The 26002-nt window shown below is 40.8% G+C and overlaps 1 protein-coding gene across 5 annotated transcripts; it reads left to right on the top strand.

Annotated features, from left to right (window-relative positions):
* Nucleotides 1-268: 268 nt before the first annotated feature.
* Nucleotides 269-23673, top strand: LOC308623726 (zinc finger protein with KRAB and SCAN domains 8-like). 5 transcript variants are annotated; one of them, XR_014016878.1, is made up of 9 exons: nt 269-552; nt 7545-8048; nt 8693-8834; nt 10656-10747; nt 11009-11132; nt 12542-12585; nt 14136-14288; nt 21563-21773; nt 23547-23673. XR_014016878.1 is itself a non-coding variant. In XM_081246418.1 (6 exons), exons 2-6 carry the CDS (start codon nt 7632-7634, stop codon nt 13501-13503), a joined length of 1737 nt encoding a protein of 578 aa, XP_081102544.1. In that variant the 5' UTR covers nt 269-552; nt 7545-7631; the 3' UTR covers nt 13504-18742. The 5 variants fall into 5 exon arrangements, 1 of the variants encoding a protein (XP_081102544.1); XR_014016877.1 differs by having other exon boundaries at nt 7548-8048; nt 12542-14288; XR_014016879.1 differs by having other exon boundaries at nt 12542-14288.
* The last annotated feature ends 2329 nt before the right edge of the window (nt 23674-26002 follow it).

The raw sequence follows: 26002 nt of genomic DNA, 5'->3' as shown, positions 1-26002 counted from the left end.
GCCAAACGCCAGTCTAGTTAATTAGCATCATAAGGATCCTTAAGGTGCATCCTCCTCCACCGATACTCCAGCTTCCGCCTGCTCTCATCCCTGGCCCCCGCACGCCCTCGGATCAGCCCGCCGGGGGACGGTTACCTCCCCAGCGACCGTGCGGAGCGGACTGGGTGAGCCAGGTGCGCGGGGCAGAGGTGACACCACAGTCCGTTATTTCCCACGACTTTCCCGATGCCCTAGAGCCGCGCAACCCTGCGGCGCGTAGACACAAGAGGAACGCTAGGCCCAGAGTACTGGTGAGAGAGGCGCGGTGCCCCCGTCCCCTTAGTCGGCCGACCATAGAGCTTTCAGACCTCCAGGATTCCTAGAGAGCTCCCGGAAGTGGCTTGAGACAAGATGCTTGCTGGCCGGTGCTGTGCCTCCGCACGTTTGGAAGTTAGGGGCTGGAGGGGCCTGGTCCGGTTACAGTTTTCGCCCCTTTTTCTACCAGCCCTTCCTCCAGGTCTGTCCACACTTTGAAGCCTCACTTCCTCACCCGGGCCGCCGCTGGAACTCACGGTGAGTACGGTTCGGGCTCTGGGCCGGAGGAAGGAGAGCGCTTTGTGGCCAGACCAGGCCGCAGGTGAGAACAAGCCTGAGGGGTCTTGAGAGGGGACCTGAGCCGAGGTCGGCGCCCCGGTGATTCGGTGGATCAAGGGTCGCTTTGGTTGCCAGCGCAGGCCGAGTCCGCGTGCCTAAACTTTTTGCGAGGGAATCTTTAGTAGAGATTTGCTGTCTTCATCGCTAATCGTTTTGTGGCGTTATTTGCAGTCGATTTTGTCTTAAAATAGGAAACTGTTCCCGGGTTATCTTTTTTTTTTTCCTCCGTGTTATCTTTCATCCTCCTCTTTCCACGATCTGAATTGTTTTTACTTTGCAACTTTGCATTTCCGTCACAATTCTCTCTTTTTTTTTTTTAAGATGTATTTTGCTTTTGGAAACCCCAGTTATCCTTGGAAACCTATTTTTCCTGCTAAGTTATTTTGCTCTTTGTAGTGTACTCAGAATGTGGTGGTGTGTTGACTGCATAAATGTACAAAAGAAACATTTTTTGACAACTTCGTGGTGATGTAAAATTCAGACTTATTGAGAATTCTTCGTTTATTAAATCTAATAGAAGCAGATGCCTGGGAACTCTTTAGGAGGGGCCCCATTTCCAAAGCTCAAGTGACTCATGAGAAATTTTTGTCAGGCAACATTAAGACTGCCACTACCACCTCTAAAAAATAATCCCTATTTCTGTTTGATTAGTTCAGTTAAGTATACTTATGCAGTAATCGTTGTAGCAAATGCATGCATATTTTGAATTTCTGCTGTGGTTAAGTGTAAAATGTGGTAGATGTTAAAACTTACGCAGTTTGAGATTCCTATAAAGCACAGTGTTTGCTTCACCTTTATCTTTAAAGCCTGGAAAATATCTCTTTTTTGTTTTATTTTCAGCTCCCAAACATCCCAAATTAGACTTAAATTAGTCTAAAGGAAGAAAACGTTCTTTCTTCATCTGTTGAAAAGATAATGCTGTTAAAATGGGTTGTGCTTTCAGTAGTTCACAGGATTATAGCGTTTGAGATGAGAAGAAGCTTTAAAGATTATTTTAGCTTCCTAAATCAAGAAACCTGATGAGGTATTCTTAAAAGATAATGTAAGAAGCAGTCTTTATCCACAAGGTGCTTACCAACCTAAATACAGGTGTAGATACTTTGGGAGGAGGGTACATAGTAGACTAATTTTGTAGTACATATCTTTGTACTTGGTTAGTTATAGGCTGTAATTTTCAAAAATTGTCTCATGGAAGAGGGAAGAGGCTAAAAATGGAAAAATAGCTACTAAAAAGAATAATCAGATGGATAATGGATAAGATTTGTTGGTTGATTGGTTTAAAATATGAACAAATCTGATAATTAGATGACTCGCATCAGTTTCACTACTGAGACTTTAATGTCATTTAGTATTATATTACCATTTTAACATATCAACATATAAAGTTCTTGCGTGATGCACACTTAACATTGAAACCTTTTAAAGCTAGTATTGACGAGCATTGATTATAAGATGGAAGATGGCCAATAGTTCAGTACTTAAAGATGAACCTTGACTTTAGGAAATTCATAGGAAAACATGGTAAAACTATGACTATGCAGAATCACATTCAAAACAATTAGAGCTCAGAATTCATGTCCCATAGTAATGACCTTTTAAGTTTTTAAACTATAAGTATCTATTTTAAGAAATTTTAAGAATTTATTAAATTTTCCTTGATTTTTAAATGAATTATTTTAAAACCATGGATGTTAATCCTGTCCAAAACAAAATTGTTCACCCCTTGTCTCAAACCCTCCACAAAATCTCAGCCTCTTGTCCAAATTCACTCTTCCCTCAAATCTCTGTATTCCAGGAAATTCCCCACTTCTCTGTAAAGTTATCATCTATGAATTAAACCATCTGTTGTCAGTTACCATATTTAACCTTATCTCTTGCTCCTTGATTTCTCCTATCTGTAGTTTACTCCCAAAACTACTGTTAACCAGTCTTGTCTGATTTTAAAGTTAACTTTTCAAATTCTCTTCCTTTTCTGTCCACACTCTCTAAGTAGGGGTTCTTTACCTTCCTGGAGTCCTTAGGTGGGTGTTTGGTGTATGAACCCAATGAAATTGAATGTAAACTTTTGTGCCTATGGGCTTCTTTATGGGGAGCAGTTCTGTGTTTTCATTAGACTGAGAGACTATGAGCCAACCCTACCCCACCCTCTCGGCCCAAAACCCCTGAAAGATAGAGACACTGCTTTGAAGACTCATGTCAGGAACAATATGTAATCTGATTTTCCTTATAAGTGCCTACCTCTTCTTTCCCTTGTCGGACTACAGGTCTGGGATTTTATCTTGATGTTAGCATTTCTTGCCAGTTGCTTTTGGATATGATGCCCTTGGTTATGCTCTTTTCCATTCTCTACAGTGCTGCCTTCAGTTATGTTTTTCTCTATCCTGTTGTCCACAGTGCTGCCACTGTGATCTTTCTGACATTCAAATATGTAATATAACTTCACTGCTTAAAAAGAGATACAAAGAAAAAGGTCATGGCTACAAACTAACATCTGCAGGAAAACCATGGCCATAGGCTGACATTTGCAGTACATACTGTACACAGTGTGATAAATCCTATGTCTGGACCATGTAAAAAATAACTTGGCAAGAATGAGCACCTTAGGGCTTCCCTGGTGGCACGGTGGTTGAGAGTCCACCTGCCGATGCAGGGGATGCGGGTTCGTGCCCCGGTCCGGGAAGATCCCACACGCCTCAGAGCGGCTGGGCCCGTGAGCCATGGCCGCTGAGCCTGCGCGTCCTGAGCCTGTGCTCCGCAACGGGAGAGGCCACAACAGTGAGAGGCCCGCGTACCACAAAAAAAAAAAAAAAAGAAAGAATGAGCACTTTAATCTTCTGAGGCAGGAGGTTGGGGGTATTGGCTGCTGAGGAGTGAGGGCAACAGGGAAAACCTAATTTAAAAGGTAATAGGTAAGCTGAGACTTTTTAAGTTAGAGTTGAATGATTTCCGGGAGACCAGGATTTATCAGCCTCGACATTGACACTTTGGACCAGATCATTCTTTGTTGTGGGGGTTATGTTATGCATTGTAGTATGTTTAATAGCATCTCTGGCCTCTACGCACTAGATACTAGTAGCATCCCTTCCCCTCAGTTGTGACATCCAAAAGTGTTTCCAGACATTGCCGAATATTGCCAAATATTCCTGGGAGACGGGGGCAGAATTGAGAACCACTGCAGCAGAGTGGAGATATGAGAAAGCCACATTTGGAAAAAGCTGTATGAAGGAGAGTTTATAGCAGATATAGCTAGGCAGGTTTACATATCATAAAGAGCCTTGCATACCATGCTGAAGAGTTGGGTTCCCCGCTGAAATATTTTAAGAGGGTGAGTTGTATTACATATTTGTTAAAACAGTCTCTCTAGCAATATATTAGTTGCATGGGGCTACAGTACAAAGTACCACAAACTGGGTGGCTTAACACAACAGAAATTTATTCTCCCATGGTTATGGCAGCCAAGAGTCCTAAATCAAGGTGATGGCAGGGTCATGCTCTCCTAACATCTGGTTGTTACTGGCAGTCCTTGGCATTCCTTGGCTTGCAACTACATAACACCATCTCTGCCTCTGTAGTCACATAGCTCTCTTCTGTGTCTGTGTCTTCACATGGCCTTCTCTTTGTGTGTGTCAATCTCTGTGTCTCTTCTCTTATTAAAAATATACCAGTCATATTGGCTTAAAGGCCGACCCTACTCCAGTATAACCTCATCTTAATTTGATTACATCTGCAAAGAACCTCTTTCCGAATAAGGTCACATTCACAAATACCAGAGGTTAGTACCTCAACATATCTTTTGGGGGGGACACAATTCAACCCACAATAAGCATCTTTATGGAACATGAATGGAAAGAAAACATAACCAAAGGCAGGAAGACCACTTACCACTGCTACTGCAGGCAAGAGATGATGCCTAATACCAAAGGTAAAAGCCATAGACATATATCCCCCAAAGAAATAGGATCCTGTAATTGAACAGGTCTAAAGAAGACCTCAGGCCTTATATCTAAAACTTACTCTTCAACAAATATAAACACAGTCTGTGTCGGGTATTGTAAATAATAGCCCTCTAATGTTCTTCAGTTCTATCAGTAAGATAAAAGATAAAGACCTGTACTCATGGGAAACATACAATTAAGTTAGAAAGTCAAAACTCCTTTGCAACTAATAATACACAATTATGGCAAAAGTAACATTAAAGTAATACATACTTATGTAACAGATGTATAGAATAAGAGGGAAATCACTTCCAATTGGAATCATTAAGAAAGGATTTTAAGAAGAAAGCATTTTATCTTGTCCTTTGAGAATAGGTAAACAGTTTGGGTACTAATGAAAGAAATCAGAAGACTTAAATAAATGGACAGATATACCATGTTTATGGAATAGAAAACAATATTGTTAAGATGTCAGTTGTCCCGCAACTGAGCTACAGATTCAACACAAATCCTATTCCAGGAATTTTTTTTGTAGGAGAAGCCAGTTATAACATTGATATCAAAAGGCAACAGAACTAGAAAAGCTGACACAATTTTGAAAAAGAACAACAAAGTTGCAGGACTCTTAATAATTTCCTGATTTTAAAAGCCACAGCAATCAAGACAGTTTTGTATTGGCAAAAAGATAAACATATAGGTCAGTGGAACAAAGTAGACTCCAGAAAGAGATCCACATATGTATAGTCACTTGATTTTTGACAAAGATGCAAAGACAATTCAATGGGTAAAGTTTAATCTTTTTTTGCAAATAGTGCTGGAACAATTGATATTTGTATGCAAAAAAATGAACCTCCACCCATACCTCAAACTCTGAACAAAAATTAACTTAAAAGCAATCGTAGAACTAAAGGTAAAACCTAAAACTATAAAACTTTTAGAAAAAAAAGAGGAGAAAATCCTTGTGACCTTGGATTAAGCAAAGATTTCTTAGATATGACACCAAAAGTACAATCCCTAAAAGAAAAAAGTCGACAAACTTCAAAAATTTATGAATTTCAGGGCTTCCCTGGTGGCGCAGTGGTTGAGAGTCCGCCTGCTTATGCAGGGGACGCGGGTTCATGCCCCGGTCCGGGGAGATCCCACATACTGCGGAGCGGCTGGGCCCTTGAGCCATGGCTGGTGAGCCTGCGCGTCCGGAGCCTGTGCTCCGCAACGGGAGAGGCCATAACAGTGAGAGGCCCGTGTACCGCAAAAAAAAAAAAAAAATTTATGAATTTCTGTTCTTGGAAAGGCACTGTTGAAAGAATGAAAAGGAGGAAATACTTGCAAGTCACATATTTCATAAAGGACTTGTATCCAAAATATGTAAGGAATTCTCCAAGCTCAATTATAAAAAAACCTAATTTTATAAATAGGCAAAAGTTTTGAACAGATACTTACCAAAAAAGATACAGTTGTCCCTTGGTATCCATGGGAGATTGGTTCCAGGACCCCTCATGGATACTAAAATTTGTCGATGCTCGAGTCTCATATAAAATGGCATAGTCTTTGCATATAACCTACACACATCCTCACGTATACTTTAAATCATCTCTAGATTACTTATAATACCTAATAAAATGTAAAGGCTATGTAAATAGTTGGTGGTGTGTGGCAAATTCAGGTTTTCCTTTAGGGAACTTTCTGGAATTTTTTTTTCCCCAAACATCTTTGATCCATGGTTGATTGAATCCAGGGATGTGGAACCCATGGATATGAAGGACCAACTATATGGATGGCAAATAAGCACAGGAAAAGATGCGCAACATCATTAGTCAATAGAGATGCAAATTAAAACCCTTGTGATATACCACTATATGCCTTTAGGATATCTAAATCTATATATATGTCTATATATATATATATATATATATTTATACGTCAAATGCTGGTCAGGATATGGAGCAACTACAGTTCTCACATATTGCTAGTGGAATACAAAGTATTACAGCCACTTTGGAAAACAGTTTGGCAGTTTCTTATAAAGTTATACATATACTTAAAATATGACCTAGCAATTTTACTTCTGGATATTTACCCGGGTGAAATGAAAACTATGTTCACACAAAAACTCATATGCAGATGTTTATAGTGGCATCATTTGTAATCATCAAAAACTGGAAGCAATTGAGATATTGTCAACTAGAGAATGGGTAAACATTCATCCATATAAGGAATAAACTCCTGATACGTACAACAACATTGATGATCTCAAGTACAATATGCTAAGTGAAAGATGCCAGACTCAAAAGGCTACATACTGTATGATTTTATTTATAAAACATTCTGGAACATCATTAGTGTATGGGAATAGGTTTTGGGGTTGCAGGTGTTGATAGGGCACCCAGATTCCTTGGAGATGCAGGACCTGTGCCCCAAAGAAGAGTTACAGAGCTTGAGGTAAAGTCCATAGTAGAAGTTAGCCTGTAGACAGGGGGAAGATGGCAGGGGGAGCACATGTATGATGATGTAGGGTGGAGAAGAAGAAAGTGTTAGGACAGTTCTTGACAATATCTTGAGCTAGATTATATGGACATTAGTCTCATGTTGAGAGTGAGGGGCAGGTTGAGAGCCAAAATGTGTAGAAACAGTATAGCTGGTATAGCAAATGTTGAAAGGAGTTAAATCAGCAGCCCTGAGGGCCAGATGAGGTTAAATGCATAATTTCAGTTAGACCCAGTCTACATGGTTTCCTGACTTTGTTTAGCCATGTTCCACATCCCCAAGAGAGAAAGCAGAAGGAAAGGGTTATTCCCAGATGGGATTGGCATGCAGAAGGCTAAGGAGGCAAGGAGTTATTTCTGGAGAGGATCACTTAAATGACTGAGCCATGAAGTCCATGTCATGGAAGGGAACTTGTTAAGATATCTCAGTAGATTACTCTGACCTTTGACTTGCCTTTACACTACTTGTCATTTTCATTTTCTCTTCCCAAAGAAGTACCCTTAAAGAAGAGGCCCTCAGAAGGTTCTCTTAAGAAGATAAAGTAGTGGAAACGAGTCTCCTGAGCTTTTCTGGCCCTAAATGGCTGCAGAATCAAGGAAATCTTTAACCCCATCCCCACCAGACCAGGCTCCTGAAGAGGACCTTGTAATCATCAAGGTAGAGGAAGATCATGGTTGGGACCAGGAATCAAGTCTACATGAAAATAACCCTCCTGGCCAAGAGCTATTCCGCCTGCGCTTCAGGAAGTTATGCTACCAAGAGACACTAGGACCCCGAGAAGCTCTGATCCAACTCCGAGCACTTTGCCATCAGTGGCTGAGGCCAGATTTGAACACCAAGGAGCAGATCCTGGAGCTGCTGGTGCTGGAGCAGTTCTTGACCATCCTACCTGAGGAGCTCCAGACTCTGGTTAAGGAACATCATCTAGAGAATGGAGAGGAGGTGGTGACTCTATTGGAGGATTTGGAAAGGCAAATTGATATACTAGGACGGCCAGTAAGTAGAAGGAGGTGGGCATGCCCTGACTGTGAGAGTCCAGGAAGCTGGGTGGAGGGACATTGACACAACAATGGGAGAATAAATGCTGAGCATCAGTTTGTGTTGCAGGAGGATGAAAAGAGTTATCGTGTGGTATGGCTTGTATTTGTAGAGTTCTTTTTATTCTTGTAAAGGATATAAATCCATTTTTTATCCTCATAACATCCCTACAACTGTATTATTGTTCTGTTTGCCAGATGGGAAACTGATGCACAGAAAGCTTAACTTACTTTTTCAGGGGCACCCAAATAACTAAATGTAGATCTGAGCCTGTAACTCAGGTTTCCTAGTTCCTTATCAAAAGTTGTTTCCACTGAAGAGCACTGCTTTAAGCTTCTGTTTATCATTCTTCCCCTTTCTTGGGAATGCAGAATATCAGCATTGTGTGCAGCAGGGAGGGCATCAGCAGAAATCTTTTCCTTCAGTACTAAGCAGAAATGATGCCTTTCTGTGCAAATCAACATGTTTGTGTTCCTAAGTAAGTGAGATTCTGCTTTTTCCTTCCCCCAGTATGTATCCCTTTAGATGTGCTCTTGGTACAGTTACATTGTTCACTTCATTTCTCAAAGGGATTCCTTGTAATGCAGGTGTCTTGTTTCTAGGTCCCTGCTCGTGCACATGGACATAGGGTACTCTGGGAGGAGGTCATGCATTCCAAATCTGCACCAGAGCCTCCGGATACTCAGCTCCAACCTGTGGCAACCCAGCACAAGTCTCCAGTGCTCCAAGGGCCACAAGACAGAGGTGAGGAGCTAGATTTCATTGATGAGGAGTGGGAAAGCAGAGAGGAAAAAAAGTACATTTGGGACACCTGTCTAGTTCCTGGAAGGAACTAGCCTCTGCTGTTTACACACCAGCCATAAGACCTGATTTAAATGTTTATCTAGGCTTCAAATACAGACTCCTAGTCCCAGTGGTAAACTCATGAACAAATTAAAGAATTTGGGGGTTTTATGTATTCATACATTTCTGTTACCACAGCGTATTTACAACATAGGCATTTTGAGGTTTTGCTGGTATCATGACACTTTATTTGTAAATATTTAGTATGTATTTTCTTAAACAAGAGTGTTTAAGTGTTTAAGTGTTCCTAATTGATCACAATTAGGAAATCTAACACTGATGCAATACTAATCTAGCCAACAGTTCATATTCATTTTTTGCTGGTTGTCCCAATAATGTTCTTCCAGAGTCTAGTCCAAGATCCCACTTTGCAATTAGCTGTCCTGTCTCTTTAGTCTCCTTTAACTTGGAGTAGTTCCTCACCCTTTCTTTGCCTTTCACGATCTTGACATTTTTGAAGAGTACAAGTCAGTTATTTTGTAGAATGACAACAATTTGAGTTTGTGTGATGTTTCCTCATATTTAGATTCGAGTTGTATATATTTGGCATGAACATCCCAGAAGTGATTTTGTCCTCAGGAATACAACAGGAATTTGTCTGTTATTGGTAGTGTTATCTTTGATGACTTGGTTAAGGTTATTCTTGCTAGGTTTTTGTTACTGTTTTTCCCTTTGTAATTAATAAGTAATTTGTGGGGAGATACTCTTGAGTCTATGTAAATATCCTGGTCCTCATGAAACTTTTGTTGCTGAAACACTAGTTTTAGTATTTATTGATGCTTCTTGACTGAATCAGTGATTACGAAAGTGATTATTTTCTAACTCTGTCATTTCTTCTACATTTATTTATTTATTGTAATGGAGAGTGTTCTCCTTCCCCCATTTTATTTTATTTATTCATTTTTTATTTATCAATATGGCCTCATAAATTCTTATTTTATTCCAGAAATGTTCTGTTACTATCTTTATTTTGATGCTTAAATTGTCTCAGAGTTGGCCAGAGGAGGCCTCTTCAGTCTGGCTCCTGTGTCCTATTGACATTTCTCCATCATTTTTTGAGAATTCTCTTACAGAACAAGATAAGATGTTCTAGTCTCATCTCATACTTGCCCTGAATTTCTTATTTTTTCATGTATGTGATTTATAGTAATTTGTTCTAAATTAGTGGATTTTTAATATTTCTAAAGAAGTATAGAAACATTTTCAATTAATAATACAATCCTTATGTAAAATTCTAATGCCTGTTGCCCAAGACACAGTAGTCTATGTTGATTTTGATATTACCCTGTCTGGTTTCTATAGGAAGCAGATGCTGGCAGTCATGGTAGACATTTCAAAAAAGTAATAGAGTTAGTAAAGATAGATTGGTTCTCATATTCAGCTTGGCAAGAGATCAGGACCTAAAGAAATACTGTGTACAAGCACAAGGATGGAATATAGCTTTGGTGGTAGAGAAGAAATTGTAAAGCACTTCCTGTTAGGAAACCAGTACACTTTCTATTTTTGACACGTAACTTCAGGCTGAGTGGGACATCAAAGTGCAGATGTTTTGTGAGCAACCATAGGTATGAACCCAGAGTCCAAGATTAACAGCATTTCATATTCAAAATCTCTGGCTTGCATATCGGCTGAAATACAGATAATTTTGGAACGTGTTAGTGCTGGTTCCTATAACCACAGGACAAGGCTGGTCTCATTCATAGCTCCCTTCTCCTCTCTCAGCCATATCTGCTTCACAGAGTCCTACCCCTTCCCAGAAAGGAAGTCCTCGAGACCAGGAGATGACAGCTACACTTCTTACAGCAGGGTTCCAGGTGAGTTGTGCTCCTCACTGAAACCCCATAGCTCCATTAAGAACTTGCCCCATGTTCTTCTGCATAGAGACAGGTTGATCCTTGATTTTCCCCAAATAAATCTGGTGCATTTTCCTGTTCTTTCCTGCTAGCTATGCAGATCCCTTTACACAGTACGTTCCCATCTCTTGATCCACTCCAACCCTGGTGGATCTCTCTGACACTCTGGGTTTGAACTGTGGAACAGTCCCAGTCCCAGATGGGCATCTTGTTTTGTTTCAGACTTTGGAGAAGATTGAAGACATGGCTGTGTCCCTAATTCGAGAGGAATGGCTTCTTGATTCATCACAGAAGGATCTGAGTAGAGATAACAGGCCAGAGAATTACAGAAACATGTTCTCCCTGGGTAAGGAGAGCTCTGGTTATTATTATCATTTACAATTTTGTGTTTGTTTATGTGTACAGTAGCTTTGAGCTTTCTGAAAGACATAGTTGAGTTTAAACTCAGGATCCAACAGAAAGATAAAATATTGAGACTTCTGGAGTTCTAAAAGGAACTTTTGCAGCCACTATGGAAAACAGTATGGAGGTTCCTTAAAAAACTAAAAATAGAGTTACCATATGATCCAGCAATCCCACTCCTGGGTGTGTATCTGGAAAAGATAGAAGCTCTAATTCGAAAAGATACATGCACCCCAATGTTCATAGCGGCACTATTTACAATAGCCAAGACATGGAAGCAACCTAAGTGTCCACCAGCAGATGAATGGATAAAGAAGATGTGGTGTGTGTGTGTATGTATCTCAATACAATGGAATATTACTCAGCCATAAAAAAGAATGAAATAATGCCATTTGCAGCAACATGGATGGACCTAGAGATTATCATACTAAGTGAAGTAAGTCAGACAGAGAATCTAAAAAATAGTGGAATCTAAAATATAGTATGAATGAACTTATTTACAAAACAGAAATAGACTCACAGACACAGAAAACAAACTTATGGTTACCAAAGGGGAAGGTGGGGAGAGGGATAAATTAGGAGTATAGGATTAAGATACACACTACCATATATAAAATTGATAAACAACAAGGATTTACTGTATAGCACAGCAACTATTATATTCAGTATCTTATAATAACCTATAATGGAAAAGAATTTTAAAAAAGAATAAAGATATATACACATATATATGTGTAACTGAATCACTTTACACCCGAAACTAACACGATATTGTAAACCAACTATACTTCAATTAAAAAAATAAACAGAAATAAAATAACCAGAAAAAATAAATAAATTTTAAAAAATAAAAGGGCACTTTTATCCTCTAATCTAGGACTTACCTTACAGTTTGTAACTGGGTATTGGTCTCTTTGCCAGTTGGAAATTGAATCTTTTAGTGCTCTCTGAGTTCACATAGATTCTCTCACTTAGACCTGTTGTGCTCCTCCCTTTTAATGACTGGGACTTTTTTCATTCCTTTTCCACTTATTAGGTCTTTTCGTAATTCCATATTCCTTCCCACTCCCCAACTTCCACTTCTCCGCAGTTGATCCCTTCTCTACTTTAGTCCTCCTTCCATCAACCCTATTTTTTGATGGCAGTTCTTCCCCAGTTGGTGTGCGGTACTTCTGTTTTACCCTGCTCCTTTCTCCCCATATTAACGAAGGCATTTCAGAGACAGATGGGAGCCTTGCATTTACTTGTAGCTGTTCCAAGTGTATTTTCCTTTCCCCCATCTTTGATTTCTTTCTCCTAACATAGAGAATAGGAAGTGATGTTGGCTTGATGTTTATTACATTTTTATTCCAGGTGGTGAGACCAGGAATGAGAACAGGGAATTAGCTTCAAAACAGGTAATATCTACTGGAATCCAACCACATGGAGAGACAGCTGCCAAATGCAACGGGGATGTTATCGGGGGTCTTGAGCATGGAGAAGCCCGAGACCTTCTGGGCACATTAGAGAGGCAGCGGGGAAATCCCACCCAAGAGAGACGACATAAATGTGATGAATGTGGGAAGAGCTTTGCTCAGAGTTCAGGTCTTGTTCGCCACTGGAGAATCCACACTGGGGAGAAACCCTATCAGTGTAATGTGTGTGGTAAAGCCTTCAGTTACAGGTCAGCCCTTCTTTCCCATCAGGATATCCACAACAAAGTAAAACGCTACCACTGTAAGGAGTGTGGTAAAGCCTTCAGTCAAAACACAGGCCTGATCCTGCACCAGAGGATCCATACTGGGGAGAAGCCGTATCAGTGCAATCAGTGTGGGAAGGCTTTCAGTCAGAGTGCGGGCCTTATTCTGCACCAGAGAATCCACAGTGGGGAGAGACCCTATGAATGTAATGAGTGTGGGAAAGCTTTCAGTCATAGCTCACACCTCATCGGACATCAGAGAATCCACACTGGGGAGAAGCCCTATGAGTGTGATGAATGTGGGAAAACCTTCAGGCGGAGCTCACATCTTATTGGCCATCAGAGAAGCCACACTGGGGAGAAACCCTACAAATGCAATGAGTGTGGGAGGGCCTTCAGTCAAAAGTCAGGCCTTATTGAACATCAGAGAATCCACACTGGAGAAAGACCCTATAAATGTAAAGAATGTGGGAAAGCTTTCAATGGGAACACTGGCCTCATTCAGCATCTGAGAATTCACACAGGGGAGAAGCCCTATCAATGTAATGAGTGTGGGAAAGCCTTTATTCAGAGGTCAAGTCTCATTCGACATCAGAGAATCCACAGTGGAGAAAAATCTGAATCCACGGGAGTTTAGGAAAAAACTTTAGTCATAGATTGGGCATTATTCAACATTAGAGGAACCATGTGCTAGTGAGAGGTCTTTCAGTGTAACAAAAAGGCAGAAAGTTCAGCATCATTACAACCTTATCTAGGGTCAGAATTGATAGTGGTGACAAAGTTAGAATAGCTCTTCAGTAGTTTGGGCCCAGTGCCTTGATGCAGGTTGATTAGCTTGACTATCCTGGGAGGTGCCTGATGGAGTGGAGCTCCCGATGGCCTAAGGTATCCTTTAGAAGCTTAAAATAGCATTAGAGCAAGTTGCTTGTCGTGGCTTGAGGCACTTAACTTTGTCTTTCTGGTGAGTAGCTATAGGTTTGAGAGAGGCTACTCCTCTAGTTCCTCTGCTTCTTCCCATCTGTGATCCCTTCTCCCATTTATTCCCCTAAAGGTGCACTTGTGCTCCTAATCTGATCTAAGAAGCTGCTTTAGAGTTTGAAGCAGCCTCTGTGTGAGACTTATATTTAGCTTTCTAAGATCCTAGTTCTAGGGAAATTTTTACAGACACCTCATGTATTTTGCTTAAGTGTGCATTTTATTTTATTCTAATGCTCCTGATAGTGGAAATCCATATTCCCATGCAAACTCAGAATGCTATATTTTTAACAGCACTCCAGCATTTTTCTTCATATATCACCTTCACTGACTCCCCTGAGTCACTGAGCATCCATACGTATCCTTCACCACTCCCAGTCCCAGTACCTGTGTCAGCGAGGAAGTGGACGCATTAGTGATGGTTGTGGGAATGATGCAGAGAAAGAGGTGAGTGGAGACTCAGCCCCGTTGCTCTTGAGCTTGGGTGGTTGTACCTTTTGGTGACTTCTGACTCTGCTTTCCACCTTCCCACTGTACACTGTGGTACAAATAGTTGTTTACACTATCCTCGTTAAGGCATCACATGGGAAAAAAAAGGAGACAGGTGCTTGAAGAAGACATAAAAATCCTTACAAAGAATGTATGCTCATCTCTTTTGGCCCATTACGGTACCACTCTCTCAGGGGTCTGCACAAACCCCCTGACTAGATGGTCTACACTCTTGTCTTTACCCTGGACCCACCTCCTTAGATGGCCTCAGCACCTCACTCATTCTTCATCTGTTTCTTGCCTTATCTACAGCGGTAGTCAGTTGAATACTTCACCTCACAGTTCCTCATTCTTCTGAATTCTGGTGCATTCCATCTGTAATCCAGCAAAGACACAGTATTAAACTCATCATCACCAAGCACTATATTTCATCTTTGAAGCTTTCAGTATACCAGGGGATATTGTATGAAGTAATGAGGCTGGTTTAAAGTAACACCTAGAACTTCCAGAAGAATCCAAATATGGGTTGTCCTTTAAATTGGGCAGTTCTAGCTATTCTAGTAGTGCTATTATTCCAAGTGCTACCACTCCTCTAGATGTTTGAAACATTCTCAAGATTCCCATTTAATAGACCATACCAGAAAACTCTATTACTCTTGAATTTCATCTCATTTTTGACCATTTGATTACTCACTTATTCACCATATTTGGAATTGAATAACTTTTGCTGTTTCCAAAATTGGCTGTCAGAATCGGAATTGATTCCATTAATCCTATCCAGAAGAAAATGATACACATTGTGATGAAAATTCCAAGAGAAATTATGAAATTTCACACTGTGACTATCATGAACAGGACAGCACTTTCTAATCATGTTGTTTTATGATTGATGTTTTCAAAAATCAGTCATAAAATCATGTGTCATAGAGGTCCACCTTTTGGATCATAAATTCCTTCCCTATAACATCCCTTCCCTACTCCAGTATGGCCCATATTGACCACTAATAACATCAAGGTTATCTACATCTATTTCATTGAACCATTGGTACCCACTTGTCATTTGTCATCCTGGTTTCCTTGGTTAACTTCTTCAAAACAATGCTTTTCAGTATCCTTTATTTTCTTATCTTACCTCCTCCCTCCTCCCTCCTCCCTCTCCCTCTTTTTGACCTATAGATTATCATTCCTAATTCCCTTGTACTTGAAATTACAAGAAACCAGAAATAAATCTAGTTGTCTCTAGATCCTTGCTCTCCACTTTAGTTGTGCCTTATTGTCCTTAAGATACTAATTCTACCTGAGGCAAATGCTACCTGTGTACAGATATTACATAGGATGAGTACATTGTCAGAGGGAGGGTATGTGTGTGTGTGCATGTGCATGTATACACACACGCCTCCCATGTATTGATAGTTTAGGGGAACAGTTGTCTCCTATTCCAATGAAAGCTCTCAGCAGAGTACCATATTGAAATGACTGTAGATGTACCAGTTAACATCTCTTTACTCAAGAGTAATGTGTAGCCAGACTTAAATCTCAGAATTACTAAGCATCTGGCAGAAATTTAAAGAAAATATGACCAGAAAGCTTAGTATTATACTGGGATGCATGTGAGAAAAGAATATGACTTGAAAGAACGATATATACCAAGGCAGATTCAGCACATCTATAGAAATAGCCAAGTAGTATAAGACAGTAGAAAAAGGCTATTGTTTCTTTGGGGGCATAAGTAGAAGCCCATTCTTGGTCTCCTGTTTTCACTCTTAGCATTAGAATATTGTTGATCACTCTGTATGACCTTACTTTGCTCCTAACTATGAGTGACATGCACTGAGTTCCTTTATCCTGCATATTCTGTTTTTATGCTCTTAATCTGAAATGAACTATTCACCAGTACTTTCTTCTCCCATCCTCAGCTTTTCGTTTTAGGACCTGGTGTAATTGAGTGGTTCTTCCGTAACTGTTGCGATCCAGCATAGTCCTAGGAGAGACATCTTAGGTTTCAAAGATTTTCTCCATTGAGTAAGGTGGCAGTGCTAGAATGCAGTGATTGATTCCCATATGGGAACAGTTAGTTTTACTCTTGGTTCTGAGGCTCTAGATAATAATAGCTGACATTTATTGAGCACTCACTATGTGCCAAACCCAGTGTTACATATTTCTCATGCTTATGGTAGATATTATATACTCCACTGTATGGATGAGGAAACTGAGGCTTAGAGAGCTGAATGAGTTGATCAAGATCACAACTAGTAAGTGATAGAGCAGGGATTCTAACCTACATAGTCTGATTCACAAGCCTGTGCTCCTGACAGCTGGTCTGCTGTGTCTCTAATGAACACCCTAACCCTGACCAGCCATTTAAAAATCATGTATTCCTGGCTACTAAGGGAGGGAATGTGCAATATAGTGCAGATCTGTTACAGTTACTGGAAAATTGGTTGAAAATGTCATTTTGGTTTATAATTATATCATCTTTAAATGTTGATACTTTTGATGCTTTGTAGTACTAGAAAGCTAAATTCTGCAAGGAAAACATGTTTAAAGAATTAAAACATGTTTAAAAACTGGGAGGACAGAGCTTCCCTGGTGGCGCAGTGGTTGAGAGTCCGCCTGCCGATGCAGGAGACACGGGTTTGTGCCCCGGTCCGGGAAGATCCCACATGCCGCGGAGCGGCTGGGCCCGTGAGCCATGGCCGCTGAGCCTGTGCGTCCGGAGCCTGTGCTCCGCAACGGGAGAGGCCACAACAGTGAGAGGCCCGCGTACCACCAAAAAAAAAAAAAAAAACTGGGTGTACAAAGCAGTAACTTATAGATTCAAGTACATTTCTCTCTAAACTGCCCCAGGGAAAGTAGCATTGTGGAGGGAAATGAAATATCCATGCCCTAGGCCAGGCAGATGGACAGTCAGGATGACACCAGTAAATTCATCTACAGCATAAAATGTGTAAAAGCTTCAACTTTACTGTTCATTTCCAACTACCATTTTATTCTTCTGTCATTCATGGTTTCTCAAACATGTCATCCATTGTTAAACCCCGTTTCCTCATTAATCTATTCTTAAAACTTCTCCTTGTTGGCTTTTGTATTCCACTGAAATATCCTCAGAATCACCAGTGGATAAATATTAATGCCTTTTCTTAGTTCTTGTCCTAGATCTATATTTCATACTCGGGAATTTCCCCTGCATCTCAGGAATTCTCCTTTGACTTGTGGGATCCTTTTTGGTCAGTTTTCTTCACTTTTACGTTTCCTTGTTGGTCTTTTCTTCCTCTCCACTGAGAAAATCTCCATGTCTTAATCTTATTCACTACTTTTTCTATACTCCTATTTAACCATTGTGATTGTTTACACTTACCTTCTTATATTTGAGTAACCATATTTCCTGCCCTGTGGGTTGTCTCTCACAGGTACTATAGGTACCTGTGAACTTTTCCACAGGTACCTATACAACTTGGTATTTGAAAACAGAACTCATCACTCTGTCCCAGCCCCTGTTTTCCTTTTAAATAGGCATCTTTGCTTAACATCTTTACCCTAAACAGACTCACTACCCTTCATATTTCTTATCCCAATCTTAGAGTGGTCTTTTAGTCTTTTCTTGGTCTCCATCGTTCACGTTCAAAATCTTGCTAAGTTGTACCAATTCTTAGTCAGTTTTCTCCTTGAGGCTGGACTTTTTTACGTTTCTGCCATCCCTTCATATCCTTCTCTGCAGATCCATATCATCTGAGGCCCAGGTTATTGTAATTCTTTCTTTTCGGTTTACTTGCTCCCAAGATCCCCACCTTGTATGCTTCCAAGATGGTCCTCCTCAAACTCCATTTTCATGATATCTCATTTTCACTCAAGAACACCCAACAAATAATTCCTATCAGAGCAGTGATGTTCAAAGTTCTCCATTACCTTGCCCTCCATACTTAATCTGCCTCAGCTTCATTACTCTCTAGCATATTCACCTTGATTTATCATGGTTCAACTTCCTGTGACCTTCCACTGTTGTCTTATAAGCCCTTGCCTCTGTGCCTTTCTCATGCTGTTCCTTTTGCTTAGATTTCTCTTTGGCCCCAGCCTATGTTCATTACTCCCTTCAAAGCCTAGCTTCCATTACATCTTCTGAATGAGCTCTCCCTGACGATTTCACCTCACACTGAGACCTCCCTTGTTCTGTGCTGCCTCAGCACTGATCCTTTGAGTTTGTACTATGGTCCATGCACTTACTAATATGTTGTTTTGTAATTATTTTCTAGCATTCTGTATTGTAGTTTCACATTTGTATTTATTTCCCAAGTTAAATTGTAAGCTCCTTGAGGGCAGGAATAATAACTTTTACATTTGTATCTTTGCACCCCTTAGTGCCTAGTACAGTGCTGAGCACATAGTAGGCGTTTAATAAATGCTTGTTGAATTATTGTGTGGATTATTTTTTATATACAGAAATTTTTACACTGCTTTTGAGGATATATGTCTCTTCTTATTTTGTGCACAGACCCATTTCCATTGTACATCAATAACTGCCTATACCTAAGACTAAAGACCAAAATATTCAACTTTAGGAGGGTATGTGTGAACAGTTGAAATGTGAAGCTTTCTATTTGTTTGGTCAGAGTTATTTATTGGTTAAGAAAGAAAATAGGAAACTCTAAAGATTACTGTTTATCATTGCAAACGTGCTTGAGAATAGGCTTTTGTATCTCAAGTTAGACCGGTGGTTCTCAACTGGAGAAATCTGGCAACGTCTGGAGACAATTTCGGTTGTACCTTTAGTGGATGGCTGGGATACCACTGGCATCTAGTGTTAGAGACTGGAGATGTTGCTAAACATCCTGCGTGCACAGGACAACCCCCACAACAAAAGAGTTATCAAGCTCCGTATGTTTAATAGTGCCAAGGTTGAGAAACCCTGGTCTAGAAATATTTAAGGTAAATAGGAAAAAGAAGAGAGATGAAATACTAGATTTTTTTACAATTAGAAAAATTAGCTATGCCAAGCTTTATGAGAATCCTAAGTGTTTATATATTTTGTAGTTTGTAAGATTACAAAAAGCCTTAGCGTTTGGAGTTTACAGCAACACCTGTATGTTTTAAGATTGCTTTCAGCATCAAATCTGCCTCCATCCTTTATACCAAGTGGAAGATGTTGTAGGAGTACAAGTCTAGTTTTAGCCTTCTGTATCTTGGTTCATTACGTAAAATACAAGGTAAAACACTGGGGCCTATCTCTTTAGCAGGGGGCCTGCAACTTACCAAAGATTTAGCTTTGGGGACAAAACATGACCCTCGACAGTCCCTTGGACAGCCACTAGACAGGAATAACTGCCAACTTCCCAAGGAAACCCCAAGCCAGAATGTTGTCAAAGTTTGCCAAGTATCAAAACACATTCCCACTTAGAAAGTTTTTAACATACTCTGTTAATCCTACTTAAGAAACACATGTAGGGGGAAATATTAGTAGGAAATTTAGTCAATTAGGAAATTGAGTAGTGTAAAAGAAGACTTTTTAAAAACTAGTCTCCTTTTGTAACTCAATGGTACTTCCTTCAACAGGTTTAAAAGTAACAAGACCAGAGTTAGAAAAATCAGTTTATGTAATACAGCAAAGAAATAACTGTGTTGATCTGTTGTGTTTACTCATACAGTCTATAGAATGCTAGGTTTGGAAGTGACTTTTGAGATCATTTTCCAGCCCGTTATTCTGTAAATGAAAGTCCAGAGAGGTCATGTGGCTTGCACCAGGTCACCCATTAAGTTAGTGGTACAGATGAAAATAGAATCCAGGCTTCCTGAGGCTTTGCCTATTTCTTTTTTGGCTAGTCACGACCCTTGTTGTTTTATGTTCTTGATTCATACTGTGCCATGGGATGTATTCATACTTACTGCCTCTACTTGTAGTGTTTCATTTTAGGAATTCCTTTTGTCAGCTTGTATGTCCAAACGAGTATACTGACTGGTGTCTTGAGTTAAATTCTTTAATAAACGACTGAGTAGTCCAAGGGATTTTGCAGTACCGCCGCCCTTTTGAAAGTCCTGCCTTCTCAGGTCTGGTTCCTAATCTTGGAGAAAGCACATAGGATGTGCAGCATTGGCTTCAGAATACTAATAATGAAGACCAGAGCTCTTAGGGACCTGTGTGTCAGTTTTAGGAATCCTGTGGGGCCCACACTGGAGATGTTGCCCCTTCCCAGCTGCAGTGTCTTTAAATTCCAATATTCAAGGGTGATCCTACCCTGGGTAAAATCAGGAAGCAAAAGATCACCTTCGTGACGGGTGACGCAGGAATTCGGTGTCTTTCAACGACTCGGGCAGAAAAGTTCCCATAAATAACAGTATGGACCAGACCCCACAACTGCCTGCCTGGGTACAAGCTAGGCCCCGCCCCGGAAGTGCTGAGAGGGGCTTCCGCTCGCGGGGAGCTCTCGGAGCAGGTTGCTGCTCGGGCGTTTGGACGGTGGCGTGGTGGGCGTTACTCAGCTGCAACCCCCCAGATTCCCTTTCCTCGGTCGGGCTGGGGTGGAACGTTGGCATGAGCCCCGAGAGGCAGTCCTGGGACGGTGGGCACTAAGCCCAGATGCAACCTCCCAGGGAAGGGTTTTTCTCGTGATTTAGTGCTGCTGGAGTCCACATTTGGACTACTTTTCTCGGGATTATAACCCCTATCTTTCCTGAGGTCTTCAGAGATTTATTGAGTCACATTAACAACGTGTACCCCTGGTACATTTGGAATCAATGCCCACCAGACCCCTCAGCTTGCCATTCCAAACAAAAGGGAGAAACTGCAAATGATTGGAAGTATTAGGAGCTCTAAATTTAGGAGAGGTTTCCTCTTCCACATCTGCGTTTCGTGCCCATACTTCCTTTAGAATGCAGAATACATCTCTGTATTTCAGCTTGGCAATAAATAATCGCCCTTCCCCTTTAGCAGTAACTTTTCTGTCCACACGTGTGCAGACCCGCCTACCAGCAACGGTGGTGCTGTTCTCTCCCGATGCACGTCTCCAGGCCCTCTCCCAGTAGTGCTCCGAGGCAATGGCAAGGAGATTCCTGTGGCACAGGGCCACGCCTGCTAATCCCAGTTTGTGATCTGACAGCCCTTCTTTGCAAGTTAGCCCCTTATTTGACATGGCTTGCTTTCTTTTTCTTTCTTTTTTTTTTTCTCCCATTACCCTCAGTAATTAGTGTAACAGCTGTGGCAATCTGCTTTTTCTTTGAGTAAATTAATGTTTCTTTTACAGAAGTATTCCGGAACAGGGAGGCCCTCAAGAGGAATCTTACTGAATTGCAGACTCTCCAATTAACAAGAAAGCTGCATGTATGCATTTTTAGAAGAGCTGCTTTCGCTGGTTCCAAGGATTCTGTTACTGGAAAACTGCTCTGAGCTGGCTCCAGCAGCTCGGTTGACAATGGCTGAGTCCAGTTCCTGACTATTCTGATGAGGAATGCCAGGTCTCGGAATGGGAGTGGCATTGGGGGGAGAGGTGAGAGGGTCTTTGGGAAAGTGGCTAAGCTGGAGGACCTCAAGAGGGAATAGGATGAACCTAGACAAGAGGGCAGCAAAGGAGAGGTATTATCAAGTCATCTTAAAACTTTCAGCCTCTTAGTGATGATTCTTCTCTTTTTTTCCTACGTTTTATGTATGCAAGTCTAAAGTCAGACTGATAGTAGCCAAATAACTTAATCTCTGTGCTTCCATTTCCTCGTCTGTAAATGAGGATGATAAAAGCAAATGCCTTTTACATTACATGAACATCACCTGGTACATAAGAAGTGCTATCTAGATATTTGTTGTAATTATTTCTTCCTCTCCTTACCTTCCTGGGACTTGGCCTGCTCTGCTGATTTATTTGTTTATACAGTGATTCCCTCATAATTTCACGTGTTTAATTTTTTCTAGGTCCCATTTCTTGCACACAGTCAAGAAGTGGTCTATTAATAAATGTCAGCTCTGGCAGCAGAAGGAGAACCACTGTCTCTGCGGCTCCAAGCCAGGAATACACTATTGAAATATTAATTACAGGGACCCTTCTCCCTACCGGAGAGTTGTTAAGTGTTAAACTTTGACATTCTGTAGTTTTCTGAAGGTTCTGGATGTAAGGGACCTGAGGACACTTTTTTTCTTTTTTCTTAAACTTCTGCTTAATGAGATCAGCATAACTGTATGGTTATGAATGCTCAGCAATCTGGTTAAGTTCAAAATGAGGGTGGAACAATAGGGAATCCAGCTCAGCTCTGCCAATTCCATGATTTTTATTATTCAGAAGTTCCCCCTTTGCTGTCTGTTGTCTGAGCTATAAGTTGTAAGTATATTTTCCATTTTTTATTTGTTTTTCACTCTCCTTAAGTGGTTTTTTTTTTTATTTTACCTTGCCGGAGTATGGATTTTTTGCGGGGTCAAATTTATCAATCTTTTCATTTATGGCCTCTGGATTTTGGTTTGTAATTAGAAAGAAAGGGCTTCCTACTCTGAAGTTATAAAAGACTTCTCCCATGTTTTCCTCTGGCACTTGTATGGTTTCATTTATAACATTTACAACTTCTATTTATTTGAAATATTTACCAGTGTACAGAGTGAGGTCGGAATCCAGTTTAATATTTTTCCAGATGATTACCCAGTTCTCCGCATACATTTATTGAAAAGTCTATTCATCTTTTTCTTACTGATTGGCTACCTTTATTATATGCTAGATTTCTGCCTGTGATTGCATCTATTTCTGGACCTTCTAGTCTGAATCATTTGTTTATCTCCTTCACCAGTGCCACACTGTTTAATTATTGAGGCTTTATAATATGTTTAAAATTCTTTAGGACAAGTGCCCCTTCATTGCCCTTCTTTTTCAGTTTTCGCAGGCGGAGTCTTGCTTGTTTAGTTTTCTATGTGAACTTTAAAATCTACTTATTAAAAAGTTCGTATTTTTTTGGAATAGTGTTAACTTTCCAAATTAATATAGGGATTACTTTCTAAGACCTAAGCCTTGTGATACCATTCGCTGGTTCTGCTGGGAGGCAAATGGAAGGAGATGGGACTGTAACAGATCTAGGTTCAAATTCCGCCTCGGCACTTTTATTAGTTGTCCAACCTCAGAAAACTTATCTGCTTCTTAGATTTCTTATATACAAGAGGGTGACTGTAACGTCTGCCCTGCAGGATTAAAGGAGCTAAAAAGCCTAAAATGCCTTTTTCTATGTAAATAGAATCCCTTCCACTCTTGCTCCTTTCAGGTCCTCAGCTCATGAACCACTGAGAGGGAAGCCTCCAGGATCCCAGAGCGGACCACCAGGTGCCTGGGGCGGGGTTCCGCGGAAGTCGACCTCTCCGAGCCAGTGCGGGCGTCAGATGACATCAAATCACGGTTTTCCAGGTGAGACCTCTCGCGTCTTTCTCCTTGGGTTTGGAGTGAGCTGTAGGGCGAAGAGCAGCAGAGAGGGTTACTACGCGCCGCACCTCGTTGCCTCACACCTGCCCCTCTACCTTGCGCCCCGACCCTTTCCTTCCCCTCACCCTGCCACTCCTCCCTTCTCTTTTACTATCTTTTCCTTTCTCTCTTCCCACGGCTTCTTTTTCTGTCCTTTCCCTCCTCCCTCTCCTCTAGGCCGTTGCCACACTGGCATTGCCGACTCCCCCAGAGACCCCCCGAGTTCCCCAACAGCGTTTGGGAGGCTCGGAGGACTGACAATCGCTGGAGTGACCCTCCTGGCTTTTCTGGCGGGGCCGATTTCCAGGCGGGTGTGGGGAGGTGGAGGAGACTTTCTTTTCTCTTGGCCGTGTGCCCTCAGCTCTCCTTTGTTCTGATAACCTTAGTAGCTGACGGACACTTGGCAATTTTATTTAGATGTTCTTGGAATACTTTCATTTTGCCTCAAAGGAAAAAATCAGTTTAGCTGAATGCTCTACTCACGGAAACTCTTTTCTTTTGGTATCTATATCGCATTCCCCTCTGCCTCCAACCTTTTTCTTCTGTTTAAATGATGAAAGCAAATGTCCCTCTTTCTTCTTGATAGCTTTTCTTTGGAATTAAAAATCTTAAGGTATCTGATAACAGCTCAGAAAGGTAACTTTATACATATTTGTAGCCTTAAGATAATTTATCCAGAAAAAATACCGTATTTATTATCCTTTGTAGTTGCCTAAAGTCAATATCAGCAGTTTGGGGCTGTGAGGGGAATATATTAGGGAAAAGAAGGCACATTGAGGCAGCCACAGGAAAGGCTAATTCAAGTGTGAGCAAGCTACAGACCAGAAGGGGTTTGGGTAGGACTAGGAGTTCTCTGCGTTTTGCTAAGGGCAAAGCGACTTGCACCACAGGCTTCCATGGTAGCCATGTTTCTGGACTCTGGGCAAGGGTTCATTTGCATGTGACCCGTGCACTGAGTTAGCCTTTTTCAGTGTTGCCAAGGAGCTACTGTTCAGAGAAACTTGATAGAACAGCATCACTTAGAAATGGTACAGTTCCTAAGCCATGGAGGGTATAGTGTCCATATGAAAGTAAACCTGTGACTGATTTGTGGGGCTCGAAACTGGATTAAGGAAATCAGAGGCTTAAACAGTACATGTTTGTATAAAGAAATATTGGAAAGACACAAGAAGCTAATAAAATTGATTGCCTATGGAGGTGGCAAACTGAGGGGGGATCAGGGGGGAAACAAGTCTTCCTATTATATATCTTTTGAGACCATTTTGACTTTTGAATTGTATATTACCTATTCAAAAACATAGACAAATTTTTCAATAAAATTTTTTGAATAGTTTCTGACCTCTGGGCATTTTAGATTAGCAGAAAAATTGTGAAGATAGTACAGAGAGTTCTTATATCCCCCCACACACCCAGTTTCCTCTTCTTCTTCTTTTTTTTTTTTTTTTTGGCTGTGCCACGTGGCATGTAAAATCGTAGTTTCCCAACCAGGGATCAAACCTGTGGCCACTGCATTGAAAGCATGGATTCTTAACCACTGGATCACCAAGGAAGTCCCCAGTTTCCCCTGTTATTAACATCTTACATTATATAGAATACTTATCACAACCATTGCCTATTATCATTAAAGTCCATACTTTATTCACGCTTCCTTAATTTTTACCTAATGTTCTTTTTTCTAGTCCAGGATCCCATCCAGCATACCATATTACATTTAATTGTCATGTCTCCATAGGCTCCTCTCGGCTGTGACAGTTTCTCAGACTTTCCTTGTTTTTGATGACTTTGACAGTTTTGAGGAGTACTTTCAGGTTTTTTGTAGAATGTTACTCAATTGAAATTTGACTGATGTTTTTCTCATTATCATGCTGAGGTTAGAGGTTTGGAGGTGTTGACTTATCACTATTGAGACATAAAACAATTTGTAAGATGAAAAAAGGCAGAGGTGTAATTTGAGTTTGAAGCAAAAGTTTTATTAAGTTTGGAGATAGAATTGAGTTTGTTCCCAGGGGATAAGAGAGTGGGAGCAATCCAACAAGTTATCCACACATTGGTCTGAATTATAAAGATGGAGTGGACCCTTCTTTGGAGAGATAAAGGGTCTGTTCTGTCACAGTTCCAGAGAAGACAAAGCACCCCTGTTGCTAAGATACTGTCTGTTATAGCAACATCAGCTGCAGCAATAGTAGAGATAGCAGTAGACAGAGCTTCTTTTATCTCCATATCTCTCTTCCAACCCAAATAGTGTGGACTTGTGTGAGTAGT

The sequence above is a fragment of the Mesoplodon bidens genome (assembly GCF_964165515.1).
Source record: "Mesoplodon bidens genome assembly, chromosome: 10".
NCBI classification, from domain to species: domain Eukaryota; kingdom Metazoa; phylum Chordata; class Mammalia; order Artiodactyla; family Ziphiidae; genus Mesoplodon; species Mesoplodon bidens.
Note: the sequence above shows the minus strand (reverse complement) of the source record. Positions and strands in the feature narration are given on the sequence as shown.

Bases quoted from the DNA above. Each gene is read 5' to 3' on its own strand.
- LOC308623726 (XM_081246418.1), top strand. From the start codon at position 7,632: ATGGCTGCAGAATCAAGGAAATCTTTAACCCCATCCCCACCAGACCAG. The intron at 10,748-11,008 runs GTGAGTTGTGCT...GTTTTGTTTCAG, and splicing joins TTCTTACAGCAGGGTTCCAG to ACTTTGGAGAAGATTGAAGA. The intron at 11,133-12,541 runs GTAAGGAGAGCT...TTTTTATTCCAG, and splicing joins CAGAAACATGTTCTCCCTGG to GTGGTGAGACCAGGAATGAG.